This window comes from Thunnus albacares, chromosome 20 (assembly GCF_914725855.1).
Source record: "Thunnus albacares chromosome 20, fThuAlb1.1, whole genome shotgun sequence".
Taxonomy (NCBI): Eukaryota; Metazoa; Chordata; class Actinopteri; order Scombriformes; family Scombridae; genus Thunnus; species Thunnus albacares.
Genome location: NC_058125.1, coordinates 4603214 through 4616824, shown reverse-complemented (window position 1 = coordinate 4616824; position 13611 = coordinate 4603214). Strand labels below are relative to the sequence as shown.

The following is a 13611-nucleotide window of genomic DNA, read 5'->3' as shown; positions in this document are numbered from 1 at the left end:
AAACAAACAAAAAACATAAATTTAGGCCCTTCTCACACATATGTAACATCGCTGGCTTCATCCATCTGTTAAGGTGATAGCTTGGTTTTTATGAATGATGCAAGTTGCATGTAATAATGAGCCAACCTTGAACTTTTTGCACTTAGAGGTGCAAATATGTAAATAATAATACATCAGTAATACAGAGTACCCAGTAGATAGGTACTCTAGCCTTAAAAAAAAAAAAAGAAAAAAGTTGTTAATTACAGGCTGTCCGTTTTGCTGTTACTTTGGCACATTAAGCCTGAGGGGTTTGGATATGCATCTGTGACATGTGAGCTGTATTTACGCCCAGATTTGAGCCAATGGCCACGCTGCATGAGTCACGGGGGCTGGAGCTTTAACAGCAGCCGATTTGATCCACCTTCTTTCCGGGCTCTCAGCAGATTATTCTCCGCCCCTCTTTGTGCTGTTGGACATGGCTGGATCCTGTGTGAGCGACAGCGCTGCGGAGCGCATCGGTTGCATCACTCGGGTGCAGAGCTTCAGCGCCTGCCACCGACTCCACAGGTAGCCCAACATTTGATTATGACGCAGACTGCAGAGATGATAGAGATCAGCAGTTATTCCTACTGATCGCCTACTAATTTATACTCGCTGCGACCTGGTTGTAGGTTTTTGTATTTTCTGTACAGTTTTATATGCTTGGAAAACAGAAAGGTGTTGAATAACCGACAGATAGATGATCAGGACGACAAACATCCCTGATACGATCTTAAGTGCATTCAGAGTGGTGTATGTGATGTTGATAGCCGCCTGTGTACACTAATGTGTACTTGAGGTGAATGAAACCAGTGGCATTAACATTAGTATCGTGGGATTTGTAGTTCAGCTGTATTCACACACACGACTCATTGCAAGGGCTGATGCTGCGTTCATGTGCTGTTGTTGATATCGGATTAGGGGAAAAGAGTCAATGAATGCCCTGTAAATTTGGCATTTTCTGTAAAAGCTGGAGGTAAAGGAGTAGTGACAAAGGCAAATAAAAGTTACATAGAAAATTTGAATCATTAATTTGGCTATATATAGCCTCATTAATGGTTTATATTTAACAGTGTTTTATTCAACATGTCTGTATTTAAATGGGCTTAACAGGTCTTTGGCTTCATATTATGCATCCAGATAATTTGGGGACCCCTATGTGAAACACTGCTGTAGATGGTGCATGCACTCAATGACAGTATGAACTTACCTACTAGCCTACATAAAGTAGTTTGTGTTTTGTCTAAATTGGTTTGATGGATAATATATGAAAGTAATTGTTTATGCTATTATTATTGCTAAAACACTTGGTAAAAAAACAACATTGATTACATTTTTTGTAATTTGAACCAACCTGCATCATAGAGTTTAACAGTTTTAAATAGCCTGTATTGTCAGCCCACTAGATGGCAGTGCATGCAGCCATTGCATAATGCAGACTTCCCAAAATGCCCCCTGCCACCTCCTCGATCTTGGAAATATCATTGAAATTCTTATATACAGCACCATTTATAAGATTGATTGTTTTGTGAATATGAAAAAGGTGTTATGGGGACAATGTGTAAGGTATTACATGATTCTGTCATGTAGACATAGATGACATGAGGTAAAGGATATAGGATACTTGGGGAGTTGGTAACACTATTTGGAGAATTGTCAAAACACCTGATATTCCATAAATGGTTGTACAAAAAAACAAGTGCTTCAATTCAATCTACTGTCATCGGGTTGCTAGTTTATTATATTTGTACAATACAAAGTGCGAAACATTACACCATATAAAAATGTAAAAACAGAATAAAAAAGTAAAATAGCAATTAAACACTTCTCACTTCTTAACATAACTATTAAAATTTAAATTTCAAATGTAATGTTGACAGTAGTCATACAATGCAGTAAAATTAAATGAAATTTAGGCAGCAGTGTTCCACAGTGTTCCTGACAGCCCCAGAGGGTCTGGGCTTAGCCCCAAACCTTGTCAACTCCTAGAAACGCCCCTCTATATTACTAATATGCTCATTTTATTGCTAATTGCTAATTTTCTTTTTGAGTTGACTAGCACAAATTTGCGCTATGATGCTTGATTTCCAAACTAAAATAGCAGCCATCAATAAACATCTTTTACTATATTCAGTTTTATTTGTATATATGTTGTATCCATGTATTGATGATTACATGCTTTTAAATGTTTATTTATTAATGCAATACTCTAACCAGGCGTTCAGAGGAAGTAATGATCAGGAAAAATAAAATAAACCACTATTAGGCTATATTGCTAATATGCTAATTCAGTTGCTAGTATCCTTTTTGCCAAACATCTGTTGCAGAAATCTGCACTGATCATTCAACTTAAACAGCAGCTTGAATGAAACGAATGAAAACAAAAAGACAATCAGCGCAGCAGGTTTTTCATCACACACTTCCCTTCCTCTCTTCACTAGCATTCACTTGAGCGATGAGGAGAATAAAAGAGTCTATGGAAAATGCAACAATCCCAACGGCCATGGACACAACTACAAAGGTCTGTCACACTCCTTCAATCACCCCATTATATATTAGTGTGAAATATTGTACAACTGCTATTTCCATTTCTCTCATTCATTCAGCGCTTTCATTTGTGTCCACAGTGGAGGTAACAGTGCGTGGAAAAGTGAGTATCTATCAGGTATTTCTAAGAAGACTGCAGGTCATAAGCTACTGTATCTTTAAGGGGAGTTGCTGTTGTAGTCTTGAAGACATTTTACTAAACAGGCTTCATCACTTCATCATCAGCTCCCTGTTGTTTTTGTCCTTTACTCTCTGAATTTGGAGTTCAATGAATATGAATGAATAATATCAATAAATAAATAAAGAGGTCAGTATTCAGAAGAATTCAATGTTTCCACCATAATTGTATTCCTGGCATTGGAGGACCAGAGGACCAGAATTTAGACAATTCACTTGAACTTTTCTGGGGTAATTAAATGAATTATTGATTCACAAAAATATAACTGAACCTTTAAATGACAAACTAACATGAATAAAATCCTAATGAATAGAAAATGACTGTTTGTGGAGTTGGTTACAGCTGATGAGGCCTGTTGGAAGGATAGTCAAACATCTTAATACTTATAACTTATATCATATTATGTCGCATGATCACACAAAAACTTTTAACCTTGTACATGTCCGTAGATCGATCGTCTCACTGGTATGGTTATGAACCTGACAGACTTGAAGAAGTGCATCGAGGTAAGAGATTCAAAACAACATTGAGTTTTCTTAATGGGCTTTCACAACCCAAGAGGGTAAACACTTTTAAGCCCCTTTGGGGTCATATGGTAGAAACAGAATATTGATTAATGTACAGTTTATTAATCTGGTTTGCCAGTTAGCAGTTCATGTGCACAAATTTACATGCCAATATTTATATGCAATATATTATATTTTTTCTACCGTATGACTTCTCGCATACTGCTGTCTACAGTATGTGAAAAGGACATCCTGTTAGTAGAACATCTCTCTGCCCACAGGAAGTGATGAATCAAAGTTGTTTATGGCAATAACAAACTGTTTTCAACTTGTAAACATCAGTGAGTTAGTGCCATGTCTACAGGAATATGTCACTGCTGGGGATGGTTGCATACATCAGTCTTTTGTCATGTAGTTTTGGTCCCTCTCCCTCCATCACATTCACAAGATGTTACGCATCTCGCCAAATGAAAATTAAGTCAAGTTTATCATAATATCTGTACTAGACTTTAAGGCTGATGCTAAGTATTGGGCTAAATTCATTTTTGATAGTTACAATAGTATATCACCAATGACAATTTCATTTTCATGTATAATTTTTATTATATAATTATCCAGCTCTCGTGCCATGAGAAGGGCAGAATGACCCTTTAAAGGGGAATTTAAAGGAAGACCGCATAGACTGTTTGTTGGAGTACATGCTTGCTGTTTTCTGCAGGCTTGTTGTCTGTTAGTTTCTGAGTTATGGGGCTCATGTGTTCTTCATTAAATCACAGTTTGAGCCAGATGTTTTGCAGTTTTGTTTGTCAGGCTTTGATGGAACTTGAAATATTTACCATGCTACTGGATTCATGTTGACCACAGCCTGGAAAACAAAACATGTCCTTGTTCTTTGAGTATCATCCTTTTTGTTTTTTAAAGCAGTGTTTTTAGACTGCAGAAATCATCAGTCAAGCTTTGAATATACCCATAGCAAGTATTGTTTGTCTCACATAGCTTTATAACATGTTTATCAAATTTGAGTTGGGAGTCCAAAATGAGACCTAAGAATTATAATATTTTAATTGGAAACTTATCTTTTGCTTTCCTTCTCATGGAAAAACATGTTGACACAGTCTTTTTAAGATTCAGGGATAATGTAGTTAATGTCTCTGCTGCTACACAAAGGCTTTTAGCTGACACATAAATGATTGCGTCATCAGAATTGGATGATTATTAGTTGGTTTATTGCTAGGATCGACTTCTTTTCACATCAAGTTTCAAATTTGACTCATTGAATTTGTTTGAAAATATTTTTAGTGCAGCTTTACAGTTGGCCATACTTAATTATTAGATCGTCTTGCTCGTTTAAAACAAGAGTCATGTTTTAGATAATAATTGAAAAAGTAGAGAAATAGATGAAAGCATAGTTGTGAGCTTGTTTTCTGATGCATAAGTTGATACTTGGGGCAAGATTTAGGGAGAGAATAAAAAAGCATGTTTGTGTCCTACATTCTCATTGTTGACCAGTGTAAGCTGTACTCAGTTATCCTCCAGACATCAGTGTTAACAATGTTTGGACACGTGGAAGCATGGTATTTCAGTGTGAAAAGGGTTCTGTGCTTACAACATGTCTCCTCAACTAGCTAATGATATTCCTGCACTTTGCATCCCAGTGCTGTATTTGTGCAGCTGTCTAGTACATACAAATATTGCATATCCATCTATTTGATGACATGTAATGTGTCACTTGGAGCTGACACATTACATGTCATCAAATAGATGGACATGTAATATTTGAATCAACACAGGTATATATGAATGATTTATTAGTGTACAGTTCTGGCATCTTGTGATGGTGTTGGCATGTCAGCTCCAACGTGTCAGATTCCTTTTGAACCTGCTATACTTGGTAAATTAATGCAATTATTCAGAACCTTTTATTGAGTGACTGATTGTTGATTGATTGATTGATTCCCTCCTGCAGGAAGTCATCATGGTTCCACTGGACCATAAAAACCTGGATAAGGACGTCCCATACTTTGCCAGTGTTGTTAGGTGTGTATCCTCCCAAGCTGCTTTCACAACAGTTTCTATGTTATGTACATACTCTGTATGTGCATTAGTTCACTGATTACTTCTGTTTTTGTCTGTCCATTAATTAGCACAACTGAGAACGTGGCTGTTTACATATGGGACAACATGGTGAAGGCCCTCCCACCCAACCTGCTCTATGAGATTAAGATTTATGAGACAGATAAGAATGTTGTCATATATCGAGGAGAGTAGAACATGTACAAGTGCCATTTATTGCTGTTTATTTAACTTCACTATTTGCCTACTGTGAACTCAGACTCTGGTTAGTTAGACTGATACAGGTTTATGAAGAATAATAGATGATATTTTCAGGATCATAGTGTTTCTCTTGTACTGGTTTATACCAAAGACTTTGTAGGAAGTCCAGAAGTTCCGTTTTTTTGAAGAATTCGAATTCTTGTTAAGGTGTTAACTAGTTGCCTCCCGTAACCACTGTGTGCTTTTATATAGAAAATAAATGACTAAATATATTTTTTGTGGCAGAAATAGTTTTTTTTTCTGCTTTCCTGTCCTGTTAATCATCTCACCTCTTACCTCTTAAATTGATCCAGTGATACGTGAGGGGGTCCTGACCCTCAGATTGGGCACCGTCACAGGATGCCAGAACTAATGCCAGAAAAAGAATGACAGACAAATATCATCTCAACTCTGAAAGCAGCACCAGCATTGCTGTGAGGTAGACAAATAGTGACATCTAGTGGCAGAAAATCCTACATCTCTTAACTTGTTGCATTAAATGTGGTTGTGTAGCAGTTTTGCCAGCGCTGATGCTCTGTGAAGAAATTGTTTCTTACAATAAACACAAAGGATGCTTTTTGAAAATGAGTGAATTAATTATTTGTTCAACATTGCACAAATGAATGAATGAATATGAATAGTTTATTTACAGTTTGTCGCAATACTGTAGAAACTTAGGATTTCTTCTATAATGCTTCATTATACACTTTATTTACTTAGACTTCCATACATTTCTTATGGCAGCATGTGGAAAACATAAAATAAATACAAATCCTATTATAATACCTCAAAAGAGATCCATAAGAATTGTTTAAAAAGCACTATTTAACTGTTTATTAAATTATAAAAGAAAAAAAAAAAAAGGAAAATAGCACAAATCCTGTACAAGATCAAAAACACAGTACTACCCGAAGGTATTCAAATGTTAAAAATAAGACAAAGTCAATTTTAGAGGAATATGTTTGTATTTTTAGAGAACAAAAGGTCAGGACTGTTGTGAAAATCATTGTATGTCAGTTAAACAAGAGTAATTAAGGTTTTCTTTCCTCTTTCTTTTTTATCATAGTCCGTTTCTTTTTTTCTGGTCTTTTATCCCAAATTGTCTGAGTGATCATTAAGCTCCAGAACACCTCTTAAATGTCTTAAATGGACCTTGAGGTGAGGTTGTTTGTCAAAAATATTGTGGATATGTGTTGCCACTAGAGGGCGACATATAACTTCTAGGAAAACCCTACATTTGAGTTTGTGATCCAGGCATTACTGACAAAAACTTGTACTCCATATACAAATGACCTCAGATTTCCATGTTAAGTCAAGTTAATAAGATAACTCATGTAGCAGCACTGACAGAACATATAATGCTTCATTCTTTATCAGCAGTAATGTGCTGCTCCTCCAGAGATGTTTATGTCATTTTCCATATTTCCCAGCTGTTTCCACACATTCATAGTCCACTCTGCAGAAACAGATCCATATGATTTATGGAGATAATTCTCACAGCTATGTAAAACTGTAGCAGAGCATTCAGTACCAGTAGGCAGGTACTCTGTCTCCCCGACATAGGATAACAAATGCATTCTGATTCATTACCCAGGGTTCACTGTAGCAGACGTGTAACTCCACTTCGGTCTCTGTGGGGTTTGAAAAACTCCAGCGACGAATCACAATGTAAATACAACTTATCATGGAGTGTAAGATGCATTAGTTGAAGCAATGTTATTGCTGATATGCTGGCATAGGCCATTTCTCAGCGTTACAATAATAAGAACTTCAGCTTTTTGGCTGTGCATATTTTTCCACATAATCATGCCTGTAGTTCAAGCCCTTAAAGTAATAGTTCAACATTGTAGGAAATACAATTGTTGGTTTTCCTGCAAAGAGTTAGATGAGAAGATTGATAACACAGGGTGGTCACAATCTTCTCATCTAACTCTCAGCAAGAAAGCAAATAAGCACATTTCTCAAATTGTCAAACCATTACTTTAATCACACTGTACTTGTCTCATTGCCTGATAGACTGCAATGTGATCACTTTAATGCCTTTGTGAATATGGACCACAACATATGTGAAATGTCATTGGATGCACATACACGGCTGATAATAAAGGGGCTTTTTTCCCTGAGTTGTAATCTTTGTGTCAAGATTCAGCTGCCAACTCAAACCTTTAATTAATCAAATTCCATAAACATGTGTCATGCACAGGCAGACAACCTGACACGAACAAGCCGGAGCAAGACGTAGAGAGCAGGGATGCCACGTCTAAACTCTGATTCCAGATCAAAATCAGCCTTTTGCTTCTTCGTCTCCTCTCTTGGCTCCGGCTCTGGTTGACTGATCCCAAATCAGCAGCCAAAGCTAGTTCCTTTTTACAGCAGTATGTAGATACACAACAAATAAAACTCTATTATTACACTCTGATAGAAGGCACTTGGATTACTGCAATTAACAGGTAAAAGCCAGTGATTATCCTGCTCCTTCATGAAAAAGTATTTTTCACTGCACCTTATAATCCTGAATTAGCTGCTTTTATGTTCTGACAGGAGCAACTCTGTACTCTACTGTTTTGTGTATTTAGCCTATAGCAAAGCAGATGGGTCAGATTACATAGTCTAATTGTCTTGACAAATGTAACCACACATATAACTGTATCTCAAACACAAAGGGTACACTCTAACAGTTTGTTTAAGCGGTTTGGTTACGGTGATGAATTCAATTGTGATCATTTTGTCTGTATCTGTGGGATGACCACCCTACTACGTCTCCCTACAACATTAGGTGGCCCTCTCAGAGACATGGCACTGTGCCAGAGTAAATCCCGGCCAAAGATAAACTCTACAAGAACGTTAAGGACACAACACAGCAATTCCTCTTCAATCTGAAGAGCTCTCACAGACACAAGGGCCCTGTGAAAGAGTTTGGAAAGAATGACTTGATTGATATTTTGTTAGGTCATTAGTTGTTAGGGGGATAAGGGTCGGTTTCTAAAAGACAGGCTGGGAAACTGTCAGCACTTTCTCTGGGTCACTTACACACACCTGTTTTTTTCCAGCACTGACTCTCATAATGTTTAAATAGAAGCTAAGAGTGTTTAGTTGTCAGAGATGAATGAAGGATCCTAAAATCACAGGGAATGCCGTGACATTGGTCTGATTTTATTTGAACAGAAGCAGAGAGAGCCTTTTTTCTGAATTTACTGGTTAAAACTTAAAGCTGCAGTAATTGATTTTCTGGCCATCTGGGGGCAGTGGAACAAGCATTGACATATTATAACCTTATAAAGTTGGTTTGGTTAACCTGTTAAATTGAGCTCAGACTACAGGAGTCTTAAAGTCCTAACCTATTTTGAAATCGGGTTGCATCACACACATTAGGAGCAACTTCACAGATGTTCTTCTCTCTAATCTCAAACATGCACACACCACAAGATTTGAAAATAATGGTGCATCACACACTATAGGATATTCATATTATCATGCCAGAGGGAGCAATGCACCATCTCATGTGATCTCATGGAGAAGCAGATGTAGACAAGATGGAGTCTGACATGGTGCAACAACTTGCCTTTGTAAAGCTTTGCAGTGAGAAAAAAACAAAAGCAGAAGACTAAACGAGTCTGGATGAAAAAATGGTCGGGGAGACGCAGTCAACACGGGTTGTATGTTCTTCAGTGAGAACTAGAGGTGAGATTTTAACGTTAACGTTAGCCTCAAGGGCTAGACTGTTTAGGGTTGCTTGGTAACACAGTCAGCTCTCTCTCATTGGCTATTGTCATCCAGCTTGGAAAGTAGTGACTTAATCATCCAGATTTTAACACGTAGGGGAGAAAGGTGTCAATGAAGCAAGTGGGTAAAATGAGCCACCCCTTTATCTAGGTAATCATAAACAAAAATAATCATGTGACCACAAATTAAGAAAGTATAGATCACATTATTCAATCCATCTTGGACTCAAGCACATGGAGAGAGTGGTAAGCAAACCAGAGCAAAAAATTCATCATGTTACTAAAGTTATCAGTCTTGTATCTTAATTAAAATGGATATGTTTTGGACATTATTATATGTTAATTTAAGTCAGTGTAAGCTACAAAACAATGTCATAAACTGTCAATGTCATAAAAGTCAAAACTGTGTGAAACAGTTTTGTCAAAATGGAGGTTGTGGGGTAAAAGGTGCCAGTGATGTTGGGGCAAGTTGACTCAAAGGCTCAATTTACCCCCAAAAATTATTTTCTGATATTCTAGAGACTAGAGACACTGTTCATGTTAATGTTTGATCACAAGTTACAAGTATTACAATGTTGATGAATAAATACCTAATTGTTGACTAATGTTCAGTTTAAGCCACACACAAACATGCTGTACATACAGACGGGTGATAAATTAAAGGAAAAACCAACATAAAGTGTCTTAATAAGTTTTTGGGCCACCATGTGCCACCAGAACAGCTTCAATACACCTTGGCATTGATTCTAAAAGTCTCTGGACTCTTCTGGAGGGATGAACACCAGTCTTCAAAAAGATATTCCCTCATTTGGTGTTTTGATGATGGTGGTGGAGAGCGCTGTCTAGCACCTCAGTCAAAAGTCTCTCATAGGTGTTCAGTTGGTTTGAGATCTGGTGACTGTGAAGGCCATAGCATATGATTCACATCATTTTCATACTCATCAAACCATTCAGTGACCCCTGGTGCCCTATAGATGGGGGCATTGTCATCCTGGAAGAGACCACTCCCATCAGGATAGAAGTGTTTCATCATAAGATAAAGGTGATGATTCAGAACAACTTTGTATTGATTTGCAGTGACCCTTCCCTCTAAGGGGACAAGCATGCCAGCAAAATGCCCCCGAAAGCATAACAGAGCCACCGGATCCCCTCACTGTAGGGGTCAAGCATTCAGACATGTACTAGTTTTTCCTTTAGTTTGTCACCTGTCTTTATACACAAAAGCACATTTACACTCATGTTTTTTCTGTAGTCAGCACACAAAGATCACAGTTTAATCTTTACTGAAAATGTTTAGGTAACATGTTGAACAGGACACAAACATATGTTATGTTAAAAGTATGACATTTTGCCTTTGTTAAATTGATGGCATTAATAAAATTCAAAATTATCTCAAAATTGTTTGATTTTATGTCATTTTTATATCAGTATTTAATGGTAGCACTTATTACCCCTAGAGCACTTAATTTGCCCCATCCCCATGCTCATTTTACCCCTACCTTGCGGGAAATTGTGCCATAGGACTAACTTTTTTCGATGGATCATTGTTCTAAAAACAGAATAATTAGATAACTTGTTTTAATTTCCATGGGTCCACAACAACCTGAGATATATATTAACTATTATTTGAAACAAATACATTTTTATTTTGCAGTGAAATTATCAAATGTAAAAAGTGGCTCATGTTACCCTGTTCTCCCCTAATTATCAAACATGTTTGAAATTATCAGGGTGGCCCCAAGGAGTCTGCAAGCAGTTCTGGAGGTTTATGATTGGATCTGTAAACCCCTCACCTTACCATATCATCTGGGCCAAACATCGGTATTGACTAAGGTCCCAGACCAGATTTCTCTGATTGTCAGGGGGGATGAATCAGGGATAAATCGGCCCAGAACTGCTGTAGTCTGAACCCGGCTTTAGCAAACAGCTATCAAATGGAGTTCTTATTATAACAAAGGTTCAGGAACAAGACCACGCCCCTCTCTCTCACTAATTCAATCACCTGTGCCTCACTAATTCAATCATCCGTGCATACCTATATAAACGTGTTTAACCCCTTTCTCTTCCATTCGTCTCAGTTCTCACGCGACCTACGACAAGCTTGCATCACAAACGCTTACCTCCCGCCCGTGCTCCACGTTCCTCAGCAACATACCGCCCACAACTAGATCCAGCAGTACCAACGAGATATCTCCTTCACCACCACATCCACATGCAACCCTTCTCCTCCAGACGCAGTGTTTCTGATCAGCTGGGATCCAGACGCTCCACACGCATCCACACAATGGCCCACTGGGACGCAGCTCTTTTCCAAGCAATTAACATCTTCAACCGGATGTTTGCTCACCTCCAGCGAGCTCTCAAGGAGACGGTCATCCCACTCCTACAAAACGATGATAAAGACAAATTTCCCAACTCTATACAAACTCTACTTCCATCAACTCTCTCGCTGGCAGCTCAAATCCTCCCGCTCTTCCAGTTCATTGTCCGCCGCCAGGCCGACACACACCGATGACGTCACAACGCCGCCTACTACAACAGAGCCCAGACTTCTTCAGCCTCAGCTGAAGGCCAGGCTGAACTCCAGATACAAATCCTGTTTCGCCGAACTGACAACAAAGCCATGTTCTTCCTGCTCCTCTCTGCCTGCACCTCCACCACCGCTCCGGATAGCCGCTCACTTCCAGGTCCCCCACCTAGCGCCACCTGTACGCCGCACGTTGATGACATCACGATGCAGCCAACTGCTCCAGCCCTCTCGCAGGGCCAGATCGTATCTTCCTCCGTGACTGCTCTCTCCCTGTCTGATCTGTCTTGTATTTTTCGTCTTTTCTCTCATCTCCGTGTCCGCAGGCTGCGCAATCAACCCCCGCACATACATCCCCTCATCCTTTCCTCTTCCCTTCCTTCAGCTGCAGCTGCCTCTACGCTTTCGGCTCCACTCACTCCAGCAGCTCCTTCTTTTATGTTTCTTCCCTCAGCCACTTCCGGTCCTGCCATTACCACAGCAACAGTTGCACCAAGCCATGGTGCTCCCTCTGATGGACCCACTCAATTTCCTACTGTTCTATCCCTGTTCCCCTCCCTTCCTCAACACCCAAATTTTTTTTCTGTGTCTTCCCCTCGCTCCAGCCGTCGTTAACTCTGTGCCCACGAGCACTTTCACTCTGGCCTCCGCCACTCTGCCCCTCCACCGCCTACAAAGCCAGGCTTTCCAGTTCTGCACAGCCTCCAGTTCCACCACTGCTCCAGCCGACCACTCGCTTGCGGGTTCCCTACCCAGCGCCCCCCGCGCTGGCACACCGATGATTCCATCCTGCTGCCACTACGATGCAACAACAGACTGCTTCCGCCCTAGCTAGGGCCAGGTCGTATTTCCCCATGTGCCTGCTCCCTATGTCTTAATTGCCTTGTGTTTTTGTTTCATCCCTGCGTCTATGAGCCGCACATCTTACCTCTTCACACACATCCCTTCATCCCTCACCCCTTCACCCTCATCCCTTCATTCTTTCATCCCTCATCCCTTCATCCCCTCATCCCTCGACCCCATCCAGCCCACCATGCACTATCCTCATCCAATCCTGAAGCCTCTCAACAATCCAAATAAATTTACTTTTTATACCATTCAAATGGCATGGTCTTTGTTAGTGAATTTAAACATCCAACATTAGCATTCACAGGGAGTCGTGTTTCTGTCTTGCTGATGAATATGAGTTCGCTCTCCGTTCAGCCCTGCTGTGGTCTCCATCAACTCCTGAGAAATATAATTGTGTTTATTGCTAAATGCTCCACTATGTTCACCAGCTATTCGCTAACTTAACTGAATTCTGTTTACAGATGGACAAATGGCACACAGTGGGTTTTTTTTTTACTGAATGAGGCTGATGAGAGGAGAGTTTGATGAGCTAAAAGAGGCTAAAAAGCTCTGTAAAGCTGCATTCGGGTGATAATTTGTCAGTAAGTGACCCCTTTCACATTACTTATAGTCATTTGTTCCATCGTTGGTATAAAAATGTTGATAATAACAGCTTTAAATCCTCTACAATTCAGGCTCCATACGAGGCCTATGAGTCTGTTGCATGACCTTGACTGAGTTACAAAGACAAGGCCCACAAATGCTACAGAGCCTACATGCTAGTCCGATTAAAGATGCAGCCAATGGCAGCAGAAGTTTAGAAAGGTATAACATATGTATGTATACATGCAGTGCATAATGGAAATGTTTTACTATTTATTAATTAGACTTTTTTTGTGTGTTCAATTGCTTGATAGATTCTTTTGTTTGTTATTCAGTCTGTATCACAATGTCCATATAAGGGTATGT

General features: G+C 39.3%; 1 protein-coding gene across 2 annotated transcripts; it reads left to right on the top strand.

Annotated features, from left to right (window-relative positions):
• Positions 1-405: 405 nt before the first annotated feature.
• pts (6-pyruvoyltetrahydropterin synthase) lies at positions 406-6150 on the top strand. Of its 2 annotated transcripts, none has more exons than XM_044338250.1 (6): positions 406-549; positions 2463-2542; positions 2649-2686; positions 3196-3252; positions 5219-5289; positions 5397-6150. In XM_044338250.1, exons 1-6 carry the CDS (start codon positions 458-460, stop codon positions 5518-5520), a joined length of 462 nt encoding a protein of 153 aa, XP_044194185.1. In that variant the 5' UTR covers positions 406-457; the 3' UTR covers positions 5521-6150. The 2 variants fall into 2 exon arrangements, with proteins under 2 accessions (XP_044194185.1, XP_044194186.1); XM_044338251.1 differs by having other exon boundaries at positions 411-549; positions 2649-2671.
• The last annotated feature ends 7461 nt before the right edge of the window (positions 6151-13611 follow it).